The following is a 19,580-nucleotide window of genomic DNA, read 5'->3' on the forward strand; positions in this document are numbered from 1 at the left end:
TCAGTCATGTCTGGGTTTTTACCTCTTAGTCTGGATGACTCAGAGGTGGGAGGTCGCCTCACTGTAAGGGGCAGGAGACCCACAGGTCTGCTGGAATACCTTCCTCTTCCCATCAGTCAGCAGCAAGCACCCCTCCAGCACTGTGAGAAGAGCCACATGAGCAAGGAAATAGGCCCAGGAGCTCTTGAGACCACGGTAGGAACAGAACCACTCAGAATTCATTATGCAGTTGCTCTGGATCAATCAAGGACACAGTTTCTTTTTATTAAGTCACCTGTGTACCATTTCAACCAAGAAGCTCCTAGAATGGAAGGCACTAATTACAGTGGTGCCATAGTGGTGTCAGGAAGAGCAGCTCTCAGCCAGGAAAGCGCAAAATGCCACGGGGAGTGTACAAGGAGTTTGGAAATACAGTTAGGTGGGGTTACCATTCATTTTTTTTCATAATTACAAACATTTCTCAAATAAATACACCTGAATCACATAGAAAAAAAAGACACAATAGTCTCATATATGAGAAAGAAAGCAATATACCTCCCCAAAGTAGCATGTTCAAAATGGTCTATGCATAACCAAAGAACTTTGGGATGCTTTTCCCATCACCGTGGCAAAGCAAAGGAGGGACCAGCACACATTTCATGAGACACGTGCATCCCACACAAGCCATGAACACGGGAGCAGCTGCAAGTTGTCTGTGCAGTGACAACTAAGTCATGGTGGGTAAGAACTGGCTGTATTAAGCTTGACTACTCATCACTATCATTGTAAGCCTACACACGCACACCAAACCTTGTATTATATGTATTTAAAAGTCAAGTTATTTCCTCTGCATTTAGAGGCAATCTTTTACCCCCTTCCCATGAATTGTCATGGTAACTAGTCAATTTCCTAAGAAAATTCAATGTTGAAGTGTTAAGAGAAGTAAATTCAACTTTAATCCTATGTGTAAAAATGAAAAGCATCTGTCTTCATCTAACAAGACACGCCCCTCCCCTTCATCAAGTGAGCGGTCACTTAAGTAGATGCTGAGTTGTTCTCTTCCAGCCTTCCTGGCTAGTCTCCTCAGCCTCACCCCTCCAGCAACACAGCCTCCTCAGACCTTGTTGCCTCTTCTTTCTTTCATACGTTGTGCTGGATTACAATTAAAATGCAAATCTTCCAGAGCCTCATTACCTAACTTCATACAGATTAGGTCTAGCTGACTATGCTGGTGCCTGTGAAAATTCATGGGAGGCTCATCTGTATGCTAACACATGAATATATGGAGAGTAAATTCAAAAGAGCAATTCATCCCTGCTTTGAAACCCTGGTGTCTAGTTTGCAGAGGAATGCCTTCCTTTCAGCACACAGGGAAGCCTGTCTACAAAGGCAACAAGGAGATAGCAACTTTCTTCCTGTAGCTGTCTACTGAGTTCCCAATGGTACTAGGTTATTGCAATGAGACTTCATTTTCATATGAATACAGCTAGTTGAGTGGAAAAGATACATCCATGGTGATGCCTCACACAACGGGAAGATGATCTGAGTGCACCCCAAACACCATGGACAAGAACGTGATCAACAATGATTTACCAAACCCATATCACTCCAGAAGGTAGATTTTTAATTTTTTTAATTTTTTGAAATTTTTTTGCAAAATCATCTTTCAAATATAAGGTTACTTTAAAATAATTCTTTGGTTAACGTATAATTCAAATAAAAAGTAGAAAGTCCTCCAAGCCTTTCAGTACAGGGTGGAACATACCTGCTTCTTTTGGCCATCAGATGGCCGTTGAATCAGCCATCCAGATTTTGATGCATCTGAATGCAAAGGGAGAAACAAGGTCACCTGAACTGGGTCTGTGGGGAGAGCAGTGGGCCTCGTACTTGAGCAGTGGGGGCGAAAGCCTGGGAGGAGGAGCCCCAGCTTAGACATTAAAATGCACCCATTATTCTAGTCCACGCGCAGAATAGATGTGGCATTTTAATATCAGAGCCAAAGTCCTAGCTGTGAATAATGCTGGGGAATAAGCTGACTGAAGCGGCACACTTGTAGAAGCGGGAAACGGTTGCAGACTTGAAATCCCAGATTAAATCCTTGAGCTAATTTTCTTTCCCCCTGGTTTATTTCAGGTAGCTTTCTACACACACACACACACACACACACACACACACACACACACACTCCTCTGTATAAAAAAAACCCATAAAAAAACCCCATTTGATTCCCTTCTTCCTTCCTTCCTTCCTTCCAAGTATCAGTCTCAGGTCAAAGAGCCTCAACCTCAGGTTCCAATGTTAACACATATATATTTTTTTAATGAATAGGAAATATGACAATACAATTGTCACTTTTATTACATTTAGATTTAACGTATTTTCCAAAAAAATTCTCAGCTGGAGTGCATGCTTAATTTTCAAGTAGGTAAATGTGTAATGAGATTTTAATGTGAATTTGGATAACTCAGCATTTTGATAAACAAATTTGGATAATTAAAGCAGAGAAATAAACTCTTTCTGTACTAAGGGCTTTCCCCCTAAATTATTCAGAAACACTTTAGATCTGTCTTCTTTGGCTCATGAAGACAAGTGGCTAGGGCTCTGTTTATGTTGGAGTAAGGACAAGGGGATGTAGCCCAGTTACACTGATTTATTTACCGGGGCACCGTGGGACTAAGACAACTTTGAGATGGAGAAGAGACTGCGTCTCACACTCTCCATATGATGAGGAGTGCGCAAGAATTATTCTGAACACTAAAGCCCCTTGAAATTTCCAGTGAACTTAATCAACATTATAGATTTGAGAGACTTACTTCATTGCAAATACTAACAGGATGAATGGCAAGGACATGATGTTGGCTGAATTGTGATTTTTCTTTTAAGACTTAATGGAAGTATTTTCTTTCCAACTATTTTAAGGTTATTAAGGCATATAAACATGTGAACATAATGCTTGGACCCCAAAGAGGGAACGATGTTTTTATAGTGCTAGAAGAAATCACAGCTTGTTCTTTAGAATATGGAATCCATGACATGTTTCTCTAAGCTTCTTTAAAAATCTACAAACATAACTTTTTTTTTATTGATTAACATACATAGCCAACAACCATCCCCGTTCTCTTCTTTCCAGGAAATTTTAATTTTAAATTTAAGCACAGATCTATTTTCTATACCACATGTTTTATATGCCTGGGGTTTAAAAGTTAATGTTGCTACAACATATTTAGATATGTTTTACATTCATGTTCCCTTTAAGTGTCTGGGATTTCACTTTGCACACACATTCTACAAAGTGAACTACATTATACCAGACCACTCTCTGTGGCCCTAACTGTCAGCTATTCACATGATTAAACAGACACTGATCAGTGATGTTTTGGTTTGATTGTCATTCTTTTAAATAATCTCCCTCTAAACACAGGAAGCTGGTGTAATAAGAATCTACAGATGTGACTCTCCAACTTCCTCAAGTAGCCCTATCTCTTGTCTAGTTTAAATTATCATAGAAAAGCAAATGAAAAAGAGGGCAGCAAAAGTCACAGTGCAGTCCTGACTGTCATCGTGAAAGTTAGATTCCTGACTTCATTAAGCATCCCTGGTATACCTGGTGCATTTGTACACATTCTGTTATGGTGGGTATTCACTACATTTGTACCACGACATGACCTTGGTATAGTCTATAAAACTGTCTGTATTGCACAGAATTAACTTCTTACTGATTCAAATACTGTATTGAACACATGTCCTTTCAACATGTCAGCATCCCGAACTACTTACCCCAGTCTAGAGTTGAGGGGAAAAGACAAGCAAATCTTGGGATGTTTTAGAAGTGTTTGGTGATTTTGTGGCTTGCTGGGCTACAACATGTATGATTCCAGTTCACTTTTTTAGCTTGCATATTCCCTGCACCTCCCATTCCACAGTCACACCTTTATCCTAACTTCATAATAACTAAAAATGCTTTGGAGAGCAAAAGTGCTTTTCTCCCCATTTCGCAGAGAGAAGCAAGAAGGGCCAGTTGCTCTGGCGACACTGTGACAGTTCCAGGGTAAAGGCTGGTGTCCGCAAGCCGGGTCTGGAGCTAGCAACACCGGCACAGGATGCTGAGCGCACAATCTGCTGCATGCAAGGCATGACTTCAAATAACCATCAGAGCCTCCCTCAGCATGGTTTGCCTAACTCCAAGTGAAGTAAAAAAGAATATCCCATTCCCAGCTGGATTTTGGACACAGTCCTCCTCCTCACATCCCTCTTGAGAGTAAGGGACAGCTTCCCTTGAGAGGAGTGAGGCCTCTTAGCCATGCAGAGCCAGGAGGGGGACAGCCTCTGCTACAGCAGGTGTCCCATATAGGAAGACAGTTCTCCAAAGCCTTGTGAGCTAGGCAAGAGTCCAGAGAGAATGGATATTTTTTCCCAAATCATGTCTTTTGATAATTTATACAATATCATAGTAAGACCTTTAAGTGTGAAAAGAAATATGCTAAATGACTGAGCTGTTCACTTAGAAGGTGGTGTAAGCTTTCCCATGGTACCAAACACCCCAGAGATGCATGTCCAAAGGCTTGTTCTTCTCATTGCTCAGGGGGTTTACTCTTGCAGCAAGGTCTCCCTCCAGTTGAAGCCCCCAGTAGGTCCATGGGTAAGGGGAAGGATGGGTGGGTCTGTCAGCTGCCATATTCCAGTTTCTCCTAATTCTTCACAGGAACAAAATCCTAGGTATGGGATCTGACGTGTCACAGCAGAAAGGAAAAGGAGAATAGAAGAAGATACAGTTAATGCTTAGAAATAAAGACACCCATGTGTTCTCAGTACATACAATTACAAATGACTAAGGGCTTTGTAGAAATGTATCCTTTTCAAAAGTCAATACTCAATCTGGAAAAAAAAAATTATTAGAAGTACCCATTCAAAGGCTGTAGAGAAGGCTCAGTGGTTAAGGCACTTTCCTGCAAAGTCTAATGACCTTGGGTTTAATTCCCCAGTACCCACATAAAGCCAGCTGCACAGAATGGTGCATGCATCTGGAGTTCATTTGCAGTGCCTAGAGGCCCTGGCACATCCATACTCAGCCCCTCTCCCTCTATCTTTCTCTCTTTCTTTGTGTTACTCTCTCTCTCTGTGTATCTTTTTCTCTGTGTCTATATCTCTCTGCTTGTAAGTAAAGAAATAAAATATTTTTGAAAGAAGTACCTATTCAAGGGTGAGCTCCCACACTGTGAGTGTTTATAGATTATTGCTTGACAGACTGGGAAAGAAGAGGCTAAAAGGCTGTGCAAAGATCCCGTTGTAGCTGCAGGGGATGCAGTCAAAAACCTCCAGTGGATGCCTGAAGCTTTACATACAGCATGGATATATTGGTTTTGCCTGTATTTGCACATCTATGATGTGGTTTAATTTATTTATAAACTAGGCTTAGTAAGACTAACAGTAATAGTAAATTAAACAGAATATACTGTAATAAATTATGTGAATGTAGTCCTCCCCATCTTGCTTATATTTTGCCATGTAGTATTTTCATTTCAGGCCATGGTTGATCACAGATAACTATAACTGGACAAAGTGAAACCATGGACAGGAACTACTATAATGTTAATGTGCCCCATCAACTCCACATTGCATATCAAGTTAAAAAGGCATCTCAGACATTTCTGAAATTATACTTGGATGCAACGGGGAAAACTTTATTTATTTATTTATTTATTTAGGCATGGTCTCACCCCAGCTCAGGCTGACCTGGAATTCACTATGTACTCTCAGGCTGGTCTTGAACCCACAGCAATCCTCCTACCTTTGCCTCCCAAGTGCTGGGATTAAAGGCATGTGCCACCATGCCTGGCAAGACTTATTTTTAAACACTTGTTTGTGACCCTTGTTTTATCTCTTGGGTGGAGTGTCGTACATGTATCTGTGGCATTTAAAGGAGAAGTCATGGCCTTGCTGGCTGCAGCTGGCATGGCAATTTCACAACTTATTTTTATGCTCTGTGTCCACAGCCACATCCATAAACAAGGCAGCCAGGAAAGAAACGAGGAGCAGCCTACAAATGAGAAGTACCGATACCTCAGTAAGCTCTTCTGAAAACTGGGAAAGCTGTGATGGTGTTTGAACCAGAGTGTCTGTTGGCAGGGAAAGGAAGAAGCTGTCTGGCCTGAAGGGAAGTGTGCGGGAGGTAGCTGACAGAAAACCTCTTCTCCAGGCAACAGGAAGAATCCAGATGTAGGGGTCAGCTGCCTGGGGTTTCTGTCTCTTGCTGCCTTGGTCCTGTGTTTGTTTGCAGCCTGATCATTCTGTCATACTGCTTCCTTTCACCTGCCTGCAGGAACCTCCCTCAGCCTCAGCTCTCAGCTGGGCTTTGGACTCACCTCTGTTCATCCACTCCTGGGTCCCTGGTCACTTTCCGTTCTTAGCTGCTTCCATAAGTTTTAGCTTTTATAGAGGCTGAGGCTAGCACTAACCCATCTCCTTACACGAGGCCTAATAGAGTACCATACGCAGAATTCCACCAAGTGTATTTGGCTGAGTGAATCAGTAAATGAATCTTCCCAAGTCAGCAGCAATACACGCTTCAAAGACATTAGCTATCAGCCATTCACAACCTGCTACCATAGGCCCCATAAATGTTAGAACGAATTAATTACCTTTCGGACCATTTGTACAAAGTCCTTTGAATTCTGAGGGGACAGGCCTTGAAGTTGGCAGGTACATGCTTCGAGGGAAGATGCGTGGGCCACAATCAGAATGTTATTTCCTGTGAAATGGGAAGAATGCTTTTATGAAGACATATGTAAACTTTGTCAATAATAAAAGCTACGAGATCTGCTAAGAGGGTCAAATATTCCCCAAAACAAGAAAATTTGCCCAAGTAATATTCTGAAAATTCTTCATTACTATTATAGAAGCTTAACTTTCTTTTCTTTTTTTTTTTTGGTTTTTCGAGGTAGGATCACACTTTAGCTCAGGCTGACCTGGAATTCACTATGGAGTCTCAGGGTGGCCTCGAACTCTTGGCGATCCTCCTACCTCTGCCTCCCGAGTGCTGGGATTAAAGGCGTGCGCCACCACGCCTGGCTAACTTTATTTTCTTAAAAAATATATTTTTACCTTAGAATTATTAGACCCAGCACAAAGAAATGATATGTTTGAGGAGAGGAAAAGATAGTCCCTTGGGCTCTGCATTGTATCATTATCCATTGTATATATGCATTGAAATCATACTACACAGCATACATATGCACAAAGATTATGCATTAAAAAATTCCTTAGGAGCTAGGTAGATGGCTCATTGGTTAAAGGTAATTGCTTGCAATGCCTGCCAGCCCAGGTTTGATTCCCCAGCACCCACAGAAAGCTACACAAAAAGTTGCACATGTATCTGGTGCTTGTTTGTACAAGCAAGATACCCTGACATACACACATGCATGTGTGCACACAAATAAATAAGTAATATTTTAAAACTTAAAAAAAATTAAAAATATTTATTTATTTATTAGGTAGAGAGAAAGAGAGAGAGACAGTCAGACAGATGGACAGACAGATAGAGAAAATGGGTATGACAGGGCCTCCAGCCACTGCAAACAAACTCTGGATGCATGTGCCACCTTGTGCATATGGTTTACATGGGTCCTGGGGAACTGAACCTGGGTCCTTTGGCTTTGCAGATGAGCACCTTAACTGCCAAGCTATCTCTCCAGCCCTAAAAAGTCCTTTTTAAAGAAGGTTTGGGGATGAAGCTCAGTGGTATACATTGTCTAGCATGCAAAATGCCCTGGGTTTGATCCTCAGCAGTGTGAATATATGAATGAATGAATACATGTTTAAAAAGAAAAGATAAGCCGAGTGTGCTGGCACACTCAGGAGGCAGAAGTAGGAGGATCGCCATGAGTTTGAGGCCACCGTGAGACTACATAGTGAATTCCAGTCAGCCTGGGCTACAGTGAGACCCTACTTTGAAAAAAACAAAACAAAATAATAATAATTACAGATTCATAGGAGGACACAAACACACACACGGGACTCTCATGTCCCTTCTCTCAACCTCCCCCAATGATTACATCTTTCATTACGTCAGCTTGTGCAGGGCTCACCAGGCTGTGAGCAACGCTCTGGGTGTGAGTACATAGTTCTCTGCAGCCTCTCAGATGTGGCTCTTTGGGTGGCCACCATTACAATCAAGCTAACAGAACCAGCTGGGCGTTGTGGTGCACACCTTTAACTCCAACACGTGGGAGGCAGAAGTAGGAGGATTACTGTGAGTTCAAGGCCACCTTGAGACTACATAGTGAATTCCAGGTCAGCCTAAGCTAGAGTGAGACCCTACCTCAGGGGAAAAAATAAAAAAGATAACACATGCACTGAATTCCCTGTACAAGCCTTCCTAATATAGTTTTAAATGTCACAAGTGCAGAAGTGTGAGCAATAGTGACCTCATAGTCCAGAGCACATTTCATGTATCTTCATGGTCATAAGTGGCTTCTGAGTGCTAGGTGGAAGGTCCACTATTGCCCAGGGTTACAGATGGCTAACATTTTCATGTACATGATTACAATCCTGTCCTCATGAATATGAATACATTAACTTAAAATTTATGGTAACATTTGGTTTTACATGTCATTAACGATTTGAAATAAATCTTTAGAAACTACAGCAGTCAACAGACTTGAGCCTTTCATGTTCCTGCTCCTGGGCCAACTGGAGGCAAACAGTGTTAATTGAGAGAACTTCTGGAAACTGTAACAGGAAATCCTCTCTATAGGACATAAGATGACTCACATCAGTGTAGAGGCTGTTATTTAGTATAGTAACAAAGTCTACTCTGTTTCCATGAAATGCCTACAAAAGTACTCAGAGAATATTACAAATTTAATATGAAAGTGTTCATAAGAGAGTCTGGAAATATGTTTTTTTCTATGAGCTCTGTCATAGCAAATACGAGCATCTTCAAAAGTCTATTAATCATGATGGAGAGATGTTCTCACTAGTAAGCACATTGGAGAGATGCTCTCACTAGAGATCATAATGGAGAGATGTTCACACTAGTAATTATGATGGAGAGATGTTCTCACTAGGGATCATGACGGAGAGATGTCCACACCAGTAATCATGATGGGGAGATGTTCTCACTAGTAATCATTATGGAGAGATGTTCACACCAGTAATCATGATGGGGAGATGTTCTCACTAGAGATCATCATGGAGAGATGTCCACACCAGTAATCATGATGGAGAGATGTTCACACCAGTAATTATGATGGAGAGATGCTCTCACTAGAGATCATGATGGAGAGATGTTCACACTAGTAATCATGATGGAGAGATGATCTCACTAGAGATCATGATGGAGAGATGTCCACACCAGTAATCACAATGGGAAGATGGTCTCACTAGTAATCATTATGGAGAGATGTTCTCATTGAATTTAAATAGGTAGTCCAGCCAGTTGTGGTGGCTCACGCCTTTAATCCAAGCTCTGGGAGGCAGAGGTAGGATGATCACTGTGAGTTTGAGGCCATCCTGAGACTACAGGTCAGCAAGACCCTACCTCAAAAAAAGAAAAGAAAAGAAAGAAATGTAGTCCAAAAGAATACCACCTACCTTTACTTTTACATTCACTTATTATCTCTTTTGTTACTTGGAAACTTCTACTTATATATGTTTCATAGGACTCTGAAACCACTAATTTGCTGACTGGAATGTGAGGTCTGTAATAGAAAAATAAACAAAGGAAATGAGAACCATTATGACATTTTGATCCTGAGATGAATCAATTGATATCACTCTAAACTTATATATTCATACATCTGTTTATCAATTTCTCTAGAAAGGAAAGAGATTCATGGAAGTGTCTTTTCTCCATGTGGATGTTGAGGTTAAAATGTACAGAAATCACGAGGTACGGTGTCACAGCCATCTGATGGAAAGTGATACATTCAGTTCATGTTTCACCTAAAAGATCATATAGGCAGTTGGGTGTGGTGATGCATGCCTTTGATCCCAGCACTTGGGAGGCAGAGGAGGCAGAAGGAGCGCCTTGAGTTTGAGGCCACCCTGAGACTACATAGTGAATTCCAGATCAGCCTGAGGTAGAGTGAGACCCTACTTTGAAAAACAAACAAATAAAAAAACAAAAGCAAAAAGATCCTATAGGCAGTCACTTCTACTGACCATTGGTCACTGATATTCTGAATCACATAGTTAAGAGGAAGCAAAACAGAAATTAGATTACCTGGGATGTCCCAAGTCTACCCTCAGAAGCCTTATTCACAATAAGCTGCAAGGATAGATCTAAAAAGCAGATGTGCAGCTCATCTGATTTTGTGAGCTTATAAAATTTCCACCAGCCTTTCTTTCTCTTTACTTCTTATTTTATTTCTACACTTGGAGAAGCCTAAGCGACATTAAAGATGTGGAAAAGGCAATTTCTACACCAGAGGAGCTCTCCATGGGGTTCAGGTGGAGAAACCATTAACATAAACAATAACTGTGATGTCATACAGAGGCATTTAAGAGGAGGATCAAAGCACCCAATGCTGATGATTTGTCCCCACTGCCAATGGGACCCACCTTGACCCACCATTTCCATGTCCCTTTAGGAGTTTCAAGCCCATGAGATGTCCATCTTAGTTTTAAGCACAACCCACATTTTCTGATTCACCGTTGTATCTCTGTATGCTGTATGCTGGCTGGCTGGGAGCTGACTGGGGCAGGTGGTGCTGAATGCTCAAGGTAAATGCACATGGCATCTTGATCAGCATACTACCTTCATGACTACTGAAAGTGCTCCCCAGGAGCTCCCACGTATCAGGCTCTGTGCTGGGCCTGCCTGCTACGTTCTTTCAGTACAATCTTCCCAGCGGCCCTTGTGCGAATTCTGTTTCTAGATGACAAAACAGGCTCAGAAGTGAGAGAGAATGCTCAGATCATTAGATCATTAGCAGTTCTTAGAGCTGAGATCTGAATCTGCACCTCACATGCAGCCTATTGATGGGTCCTGTATACTGGGAAGTTTCCTCAAGACTGCCCTTTAGATCTAGGAGCGGTGGCCCATACTTGTAATACAGGCACTTGGGAACCCAAGGCAAAACTGCAACAAGTTTGAGGTCAGCCTGGACTACACAGGCAAGTTCAAAGGCCAGCTTGGGCTAGACAGTAAAAGTTTGTCTCAAATAACCAAACCAAACAACTCAAAAGACTGCCCTGTATAGACAGGAAGGATACTGTTCTCCTTGGAAGGAAACTTGATCTTATCTACCCTTCATTCAGCAGGTAAGTTTCTCCAAGGAAACAGTTTCCTGATCCTCACCATACATACCCTGGGAGATAGGCAGAGATAGGAATTACCCCATTAGGGCTGAACCTCTTTGTTCTGAAAAACTTTCTCCTTGTCTTCTCTGTCCATCACCTCCTCTCATGCAGTTCCCTTACCATTTACAACACTCTGGCTCCCATGAGCTTCTCTCTCTCCCTTACACTGTAACAAAAGACTACCTTGTGCAGCCAAGGAGTTACTTCAAGGCTTAGACTACTTTGTCATAGGTGAGATTTCTGTAAGTGAAGGATGGGATGGATGCTGGGATCTAGTTCCTTCTTATCATTTTTCACCTTTAGCTTTCCCAGCACCTGGAAGCCTATCTTTTTAACAATTATTTATTTATTTGAGAAAGGGGCAGATTTTATTAGATAGATGATAGATAGATAGGTAGATAGATAGATAAAGAGAGAGAAAATGGGCAGGCCAGGGCCTGTTGCCACTGCAAACAAACTCCAGACGCATGTACCACCATGTGCATCTAGCTTATGTGGGCACTGGGGAACTGAACCTGGGTCCTTAGGCTTTGCAGGCAAGCACCTTAGCAGCTATGCCACCTCTCTAGCCCTGGAAGTGTATGTTGATGGGTGTGGGGAAGAGTTGAAGCTTCCTCACAGCTGTAAGCAGGACTTGTCATGCTGCTAGACACATCTATAGAGCCCTGGACTGTCTGCAGAGTCAGCCTTGCCCAGCTGGTGTATATATTTTTTGTTCGGTGCTGTCTTGCTTTGTGCACCCAGCCCGCAGGCTGGTCTTGCTACCTGAGGATGAGGCTTAGCAATGAGTCTCAGCTCACAAGGCTCCCTCACATGGCTTCCACCCCCACCCTCCTGTGCCGTGCCAGCTCCTGCTGCAAGATGCCAGCCCTACTCTGTAAGGACAGCATGCCTGATTCATACTCCCCGGCTCTAGGGCTTGTTTCTCATCCCCTCGTTTGAGCTTCACTTACTTGCTTCAGAAGGTCTGTTCATTTGAAGTCATTATGTCATGGGGATTTAAACTACCACTTTGTCTCTGACATGCTACAACTTTGGCTTTTCCAACTGATTTATAGAATTAAAGGCTTCACATTCCCACCCAAAACTGACATAAAATGTTCAATTGAATTTTTATTTGCTGGAACAGAAAATAAAACCTGGAGTAAGGTGCATGTCTTGACCCCTCAATTCTAAGCATTCATCCTTCTGCAGGTACAACTAATGGGGCACGTGGTCTGAGTGTGGCTGAACATCTCTCCATGCCCCAGGAATGATGGCTGCTGGCAGGGGAATGACAAGTTATTATTCCTCCGCTCCTTAAAGAATAGGAAAACCATGGCCAGAGAGGGAAAAACAAATATAAGCATTGTGGGGATCTGATTGCTGAGTTAGTTTTATTTTTTGATGAATGCTAATGCCTGTAAGGCAAAAAGTAGCATACACCTAAGGGACAAAGTTATCTAAGTTCTTATCTGCAGAGAGAAAAACGAGCACTCTCTCGCACTGTGGCCAGTGACCACTGCTTCATCTGTGCTTTGGGTGGGTATTTGCAATGAAAGGTCAATTGGCAGCACAAGGAAGAAGGCTCTATTTACATTGGTCACCAACTCTGCCCTAAGAAACAAGCAGCTTAATTTCTCACTGTAAAGGATGTAACGCAGAGAGTTCACAAACACAAGAGCAGATTGTTTTGGTAGGTGTATGTGTGTGCATGTTTGAATCTGTGTGCAAGTGTATGGAGGTGTGTGTGCACATGCGTGTACATGTGTGTGGAGGCTAGAACTTGACATCAGATGTCTTCTTCAGTTGCTCTCCATCTTATTCTTTGAGACAGGGTCTCTTACTGGACCTAGAACTCACTAATTTGGCCAGACTCTAGGGATTTCCTGTCTCCTCAACTCAAGGCTTACAGGCACGCACCACCAGCTCTAGCATTTTTCCAAGGGTTCAGGGCATCCAGAAAAACTCAGGTTTTCATCCTTGTGTGGCAAGTGCTTTGCCCGCTGAACCATCTCTCCAGCTCTTGAATGGGGTTTTGATAGATAATGCCACTTTATGATTATTAGTTGATTGTGTCCATGCAGTTTATTTAGCTTGTAACACCTTAAAATACCTCCTAGTTAGAGCCAGGTGTGGTGGTGCACACCTTTAATCCCCACACTGGGGAGGCAGAGGTAGGAGGATCACCAGGAGTTCGAGGCCACCCTGAGACTACATAGTGAATTCCAGGTCAGCCTGGGCTAGAGTGAGACCCTACCTTGAAAAACAAAAAACAAAAAACAAAACAAAACAAAACAAAAAAACCAACAAGAAAAACCTCCTAGCTCAGGCAATGTGGGTTAATGGAGACAGAACAGGAAGGCTCAGACCAAGACCAAGACCCAGACCCAGACCCAGACCCAGGACAGCATCAGTAGACGCTAGTTCTCATCATCATTATGATCTTCATCTGTGGTTGCTAAATTCCAAGGCAAGCTGTTGAACTCTCTTGAATATAAAAGTGGCTTGCTAGGGTGAGGATATGGGTCAATAATGTGCTTACCTGGTGTGTGTGAGGCCCTAGGTTTACACACACACAAAGTAGTTTGTTTACTTTGTAAGGTTATAGAAAAGAAAATTAAAAATTCTTTGGATGCCAAATCGAGTGGCTGACTTGGGAGACAGGGACAGAGGGTCATGAGCTCCAGGTCACCCTGGGCCACATAATGAGACCTTTTCTCAGAGGAAGAAAAAAAAAAAAACAACAAATGCTTCAGAGAAAAGGGAAATAGTGGCTTTATTATTACATTATCATGGACTACTGCCTGTAGGTCACACACATCTGTTCCATTAGCTTGGCCTGGTGATAGTGCAGACCACCCTGGCCCAGGGAAGGAGCAGTACAGAGGTTACCTGTAGGTTGTATCAACACTCAGGTTGGCTGCAGCTAATTCTGATGGAGGTATCCATGCAGGCAACGTGCTCCCAGCCACCCACTTCGTCCACTCAAATAAGCCAGGCTCAACGCGAATCTTCAAGTGATTGTCTTGTTGTAAACCTTAGATAGGAAAAAAGAAAATGAAGATGGAGGAAGTGCAGTTAAGGTCTCAATGGAAAAGTATTAATTACAGACCAAATTGTTACAAAAATCCCAAGTCGCTTATTGTCTTTCTACAGATTTTTTATGTAGATAAAGGAAATTGTAAGTATATGGGTTTGGGCAAGGCTTATAAATTTCGTGTTTTGGGCTGGAGAGATGGCTTAGCGGTTAAGCGCTTGCCTGTGAAGCCTAAGGACCCCGGTTCGAGGCTCGGTTCCCCAGGTCCCACGTTAGCCAGATGCACAAGGGGGCGCACGCGTCTGGAGTTCGTTTGCAGAGGCTGGAAGCCCTGGCGCGCCCATTCTCTCTCTCTCCCTCTATCTGTCTTTCTCTCTGTGTCTGTCGCTCTCAAATAAATAAATAAATAAATATATTAAAAAAAAATTTCGTGTTTTACTAACATGTGAGTTTAATACCCTGGCCTTACCGCCATAGTGTATGCTGGCTTTAAGTGCTGTCTGATTTAAGGGGGGAAATCCCACAAGTCATTATGCATATAATTTATCCAATTCTGTGATTTTTTTTTTTTTTTGAGATTTGTTACTTAGCCCAGGTTGGTTTCAAACTCTCAACCTTCCAGTTTCAGCCTCCCAAGTGATGGGATTGCAGGCATGTAGCACCACACCTGGCTCAAGTTTATGAGCATTATAATTTCTCTTTCCAAAGTAATTTACAGAATTATCTGATCAAAACACTTCAGATATTCTGTTGGCATCTCCTACTGTACAATGGTTTATTTTGGATTTGAACATCATATAAATTATTGATCTTATCTATAAGGAAATCTAATGTTGGATATTTGCAAATGCCAATGCACAAGTTCTGTGTTTTAGCTAGTTACTCTTAGAGCAGAAATTTTTCCTTTATTTTAGTTTAGCCTTTTTGAGATTGGATGTGGCCCAGTTTCTCTGTACAGGTTCAGTACATAAATGCCTTCTGTGGTGAAGGGAAGGTTTACTTGGGCAAAGGAACAGAAGACCCAAGCACAGTGTCAAGCTCTTTGCTGGCTCAAGTACATAGTCCAACTCTTGTTCGTTCCAGTTTTAATTCCAGTGGGATAAGAATGGCAATGTGACTAATGCAAGCTCCATGGGCCTTAGGGACAGAGTTGAGCATCTTTACAGTAATGGTGGGTTTTTGCATGTGTATGTATGTGTGTGTGATGTGCACACATGTGCGTATGTGCCCATGTGTCTGAGATTGATTTTGGGTGTCATCCCCAGTCTCTCTTCCTGATTATTCGAGATAGGGTTTCCCCTTGAAGCCAGATCACTGAATGCAGCTGGATTATCTGGCCAGTGATTTTCTGTCTCAACTTCCCTGTTGCTAGAACTATAGGCAGGTGTCACCACATCTAGTATTTTACATGCTTACTGGGGATTTGAACTCAAGTCTCCATGCTTGTAAACCAAGTCACCTCCCTAACCAGAAATAGTGCTTTCAAAGTCTTTTCTTTTCCAATTAACTAAAGAAACTAGGGTGATTATGATTTGGAACTCCCAGGACCTCCATTAGGGATATAAACAAAAGGCAAGCAACAGACTCAAGCCAGGTAAAATTATTTGATTATTTAAATGCAAAGAAAAGATCCTTCTTCCTTTTTTTTTTTTTTTTTTTGGTTTTTCAAGGTAGGATCTCACTCTGGCCCAGGCTGACCTGGAATTCACTATGGAGTCTCAGGGTGGCCTCCAACTCACGGCAATCCCCCTACCTCTGCCTCCCGAGTGCTGGGATTAAAGGCGTGCACTACCACGCCCGGCAGGATCCTTCTTATATAAAGTACAGGTAGTATGAAAGCCCATAATCCATTCAACAGCTTTAAATTCTCAGGAAAAAATATTAGTTCTTCCTTTCATCTGGCTCATGCTGTCCGAGTAGGACCTTGTGTGTGGCTGGCTGGTCATCTTGTGGGAGAATCCTCACTAAAATGTCCAGATTCATGCCAGGCATTGTGGCTTATGTCTGGGAGGAGGCTGATGCAGGAGGATTGCTGCAAGTAAGAAGTCAGTTTGAGCTACATAGTTTGAGGTCAGCTTTGAGATCCTGTCTCAAAACCCAAACAAAACAAAATAAAAATGTTTTGAGGGCAAATATACCCTTAACTCTATGATAATTACATGCCCAGAGACAGAGGGATGGACCAAGTACTGTCTGTCAATTGAGGGTCTTACCTTTCAAGATATTGTGTGCAGTTTGGACACAGCGTAGGGATGGAGAGCAATAGACATGATCAATGATGGTGTTGCTTTCTAACAAGGCTTCACCTGCAAAGAGAACCAAGAGGAAGTCTGTGTGGTAGATTTATTTGGCCCCACCTTGACTCTCAATGTAATGGATTGCCAAGCAAACTCCATAAACCTTGTTTCTCCGGTGGGAACTAGAAGCTGACCATTGGCCAGAAGGCAGGAAACCCTGTGTAATCCATCACTCCAGGACACTTACCTACTAATCTTGCTTGCATACAGCCAAACACAGTGATTGGAGCATCTTTTTCATAATCCCGAAAACCGCCGCTCCGCTGAGGTAAGCTATGAGGCATGTTCAGGTTGGTGCGTATGTAACGGCCTGGAAACAAAAGGCACACAAAGGCTCTATGAATTGCTGGTGGCCTCAGGACTCTCCTTGTTGATCTTGACACCCCTCTTTCTTGTTCAAAGAAACTGAATCGAACTGTCTGGAGCTGGTGGACAATATCGTGCCTGGCACTTTTTTTGTCTGACTTGGAAACCTTTCTTGCTGACAAAATGATGAGTTTCTCAGTGACACTGCAGAGGAGGCGGGATTCTAACAGACAAGCCTCCCATATTAGCGTCACTTAAATGATAACAGAATCAGATGGCCCAAAGTGACTCAGTGGCAGGAACACTAAATGGCCATGGAATCACATATCTCTGAGTCTGACTTTGCCAGATGGCCATGGACAAGACACCTTTGGTCCTTGGCCCTTAAGCTTATAGACAGGGGAACAGGCCACTTATTTCTTCCTAAAACTCAAGATAGTCCAGTCAAGAAGAACTTAGAGACTGCCGGATTTTTTTTTAACAGCATTCAAACCATAAATGTTATCTACATGTGGGTGAGTGACATGTACATAGGTAACAGATGTAGGTAGGCCATACTCCTAGAGCCATGATGGATATGCAGTGCTGAGCAGGCCATCAAACTACCATGCTCCTTCCCTCAGAGGCAGGAGATATATTCCAAGACCCCTACTAGTGTGTGAGACCACAGAAAGTACCACACCCTGAACACACTATGAGGTATTTACCTTATATAAACACACATGTGGTAATCTTTAATTCATAAATTAGTCACAGCAATAATAATGAAGATATACTACAATATATGTTCTATGAATATGGTCTCACACAAAATATGTTATTGTACTGTACTTGACCTTCATACAAGGATATAATACCGATGTGATTTAATGAAGTAAGGAAAATGACGCTGTGAGAGTAGCTTTGAAAACCAAGACGGCCAGTAATGGCAAGTGTATGCTGGTAGCATATATAGTGTGGATGCACTGGGCAAATTAATCATTTACCTAAGCAGGATGTAGCTGAACAGCCTGAGATCTCACTACACTGTTCAGAATGGAGTGCAATCTTCAGCTTATGAATTCTTTCTTCTAGAATTTCCCACTTGATTTTTTTTGAGGCAAGCCCGATGGATTGTTTTTGTTGTTGTTGGTGGTGTTATTTTGTAATGCAAGAGTGAAAGTGAGAGAAAGAGACAGAGTGTGTGAGAATTGGCGCACCAGGGCCTCTACTCATTGCAATCAAACTCCAGATGCATGCGCCCCCTTGTGCACACGTGTGACCTTGTGCGCTTGTGTCACTGTGCATCTGGCTTACGTGGGACCGGAAGAGTCAAACAGGAGTTCTTAAGTTTCACAAGTAAGTGCCTTAACTGCTAAGCCATCTCTCCAGCCCTCTACTTGAAATTTTTAGATAGTGGTTGATGTGGGTGACTACAACCCAAAGAGTGAAACTGGTCAGGTAGAGAGATTCAGAGGGAGTACAGCACTCACCTTTGGCATCAAAGCACTGCGATAGCCAGTATTTCCCAAATACAACATCCATCCTCTCCCCATGCCTGCACACAAACAGGCATCGCTTCTGGGGTCCAGGCTGGCTGTTGACTCTCAGGGGCTGCAGAGAGAGAAAAAAAAGTGAATGACGAAGAAATGCATGGCACAGTAGACATACCCCGCTGCCAAGCAAGCTGTGCTCTGGGGCAAGTTCTGCCAATCATCTCTCGCATAGTCCCCTTGGCTGCCTTGGGCTTAGTTTGGCATGCTTGTAAAACGAGGATGGTAAGACTTGTCCTAAAGACCGCATAAGTTCCTTTGAGGCTCAGATGAGATACGGTTCAGGTGCTTTGTAAAGTAAGCAGGGCTATGAGCGTGCTGCGATCACTGTGCTGCCACTGCTTCCGTTTGTAGCAGGAGCAGCACCTGGCCTCCTCCGTCTCTGGAACGGCCTTCCTTCCCCGCCCAAATGGACGTGCTGGTGGTCACAGTCAGCACTGCTCACCTGCCTCTTCCTAGACCTGAGTGTCTTGTGTGTCTTTTATTACCTGTGTACCATCTCCTCATAGGGGCAGGGCTGCTCTGGGGGAAGCAAGGGCGACGCTGATACTTAATAAACCGCACTTCCTGATTAGACTTACGGATATGACCCTCATGATCAGTCTTACCTGCATGGGCTGACAGATGATAGTAAGAGGTGTCGTCTCCCCCAGTCCTTGGTCCTCATACTGCCGCCTCTCTAGTACTCCATCACCAAACATGAGTGAGCTGCATGATGCTGTATTTAAGATGGAATAAGAACTGTAGGGAAAGACGAGGAAGGTGTCAGTGGGTTTGGCCAGGATTCCTCGGTATTTCATGCTGAGGCTCAGCAGGGACAGGGGAATTAACACAAAACACTCTAACATTCTCTCCTGTCTCTGGGCAGGAGCATCTTTTTTTTTTTTTTTAACTGAAGTCTTTCAGTTAATAAACAAGGGGACAAGGGGTAGGTAGAACTCAGAGCTGGGAACAGATGTGTGCATCCCTCTGGGCAGGGACGGTCCTAGCGACTTCGGCTTATTAGAATGCTACAGGCAGAGTTGGCATCAGAGGCAAGTTAAAGAATGCCGAGCTATCAATTATGTACCACTGTTTCCAGCTATCCTTATGATTCTAGTGAAATAAACAAGTCCTGCTGCCATTAATCTCTTCCATGACAATTTC

The 19,580-nt window shown here is 42.8% G+C and overlaps 1 protein-coding gene across 2 annotated transcripts in view; it reads right to left on the bottom strand.

Annotated features, from left to right (window-relative positions):
* Positions 1-217: 217 nt before the first annotated feature.
* Ubash3b (ubiquitin associated and SH3 domain containing B) overlaps positions 218-19,580 on the bottom strand; it is a 157,791-nt gene continuing 138,428 nt past the window's right edge. For both annotated transcript variants that reach the window (XM_004667349.3, XM_045145412.1), the window contains exons 7-14: positions 19,043-19,175; positions 18,375-18,495; positions 16,784-16,906; positions 16,513-16,605; positions 14,155-14,299; positions 9,571-9,677; positions 6,618-6,727; positions 218-4,704 (exon numbers count right to left, since the gene is read on the bottom strand). In XM_004667349.3, coding sequence (XP_004667406.1) covers positions 4,567-4,704; positions 6,618-6,727; positions 9,571-9,677; positions 14,155-14,299; positions 16,513-16,605; positions 16,784-16,906; positions 18,375-18,495; positions 19,043-19,175 — 970 coding nt within the window. In that variant the 3' untranslated portion in view covers positions 218-4,566. The remainder of the gene's footprint in view (positions 4,705-6,617; positions 6,728-9,570; positions 9,678-14,154; positions 14,300-16,512; positions 16,606-16,783; positions 16,907-18,374; positions 18,496-19,042; positions 19,176-19,580) is intronic.

Source organism: Jaculus jaculus, chromosome 3 (assembly GCF_020740685.1).
Source record: "Jaculus jaculus isolate mJacJac1 chromosome 3, mJacJac1.mat.Y.cur, whole genome shotgun sequence".
Classification (NCBI taxonomy): Eukaryota; Metazoa; Chordata; class Mammalia; order Rodentia; family Dipodidae; genus Jaculus; species Jaculus jaculus.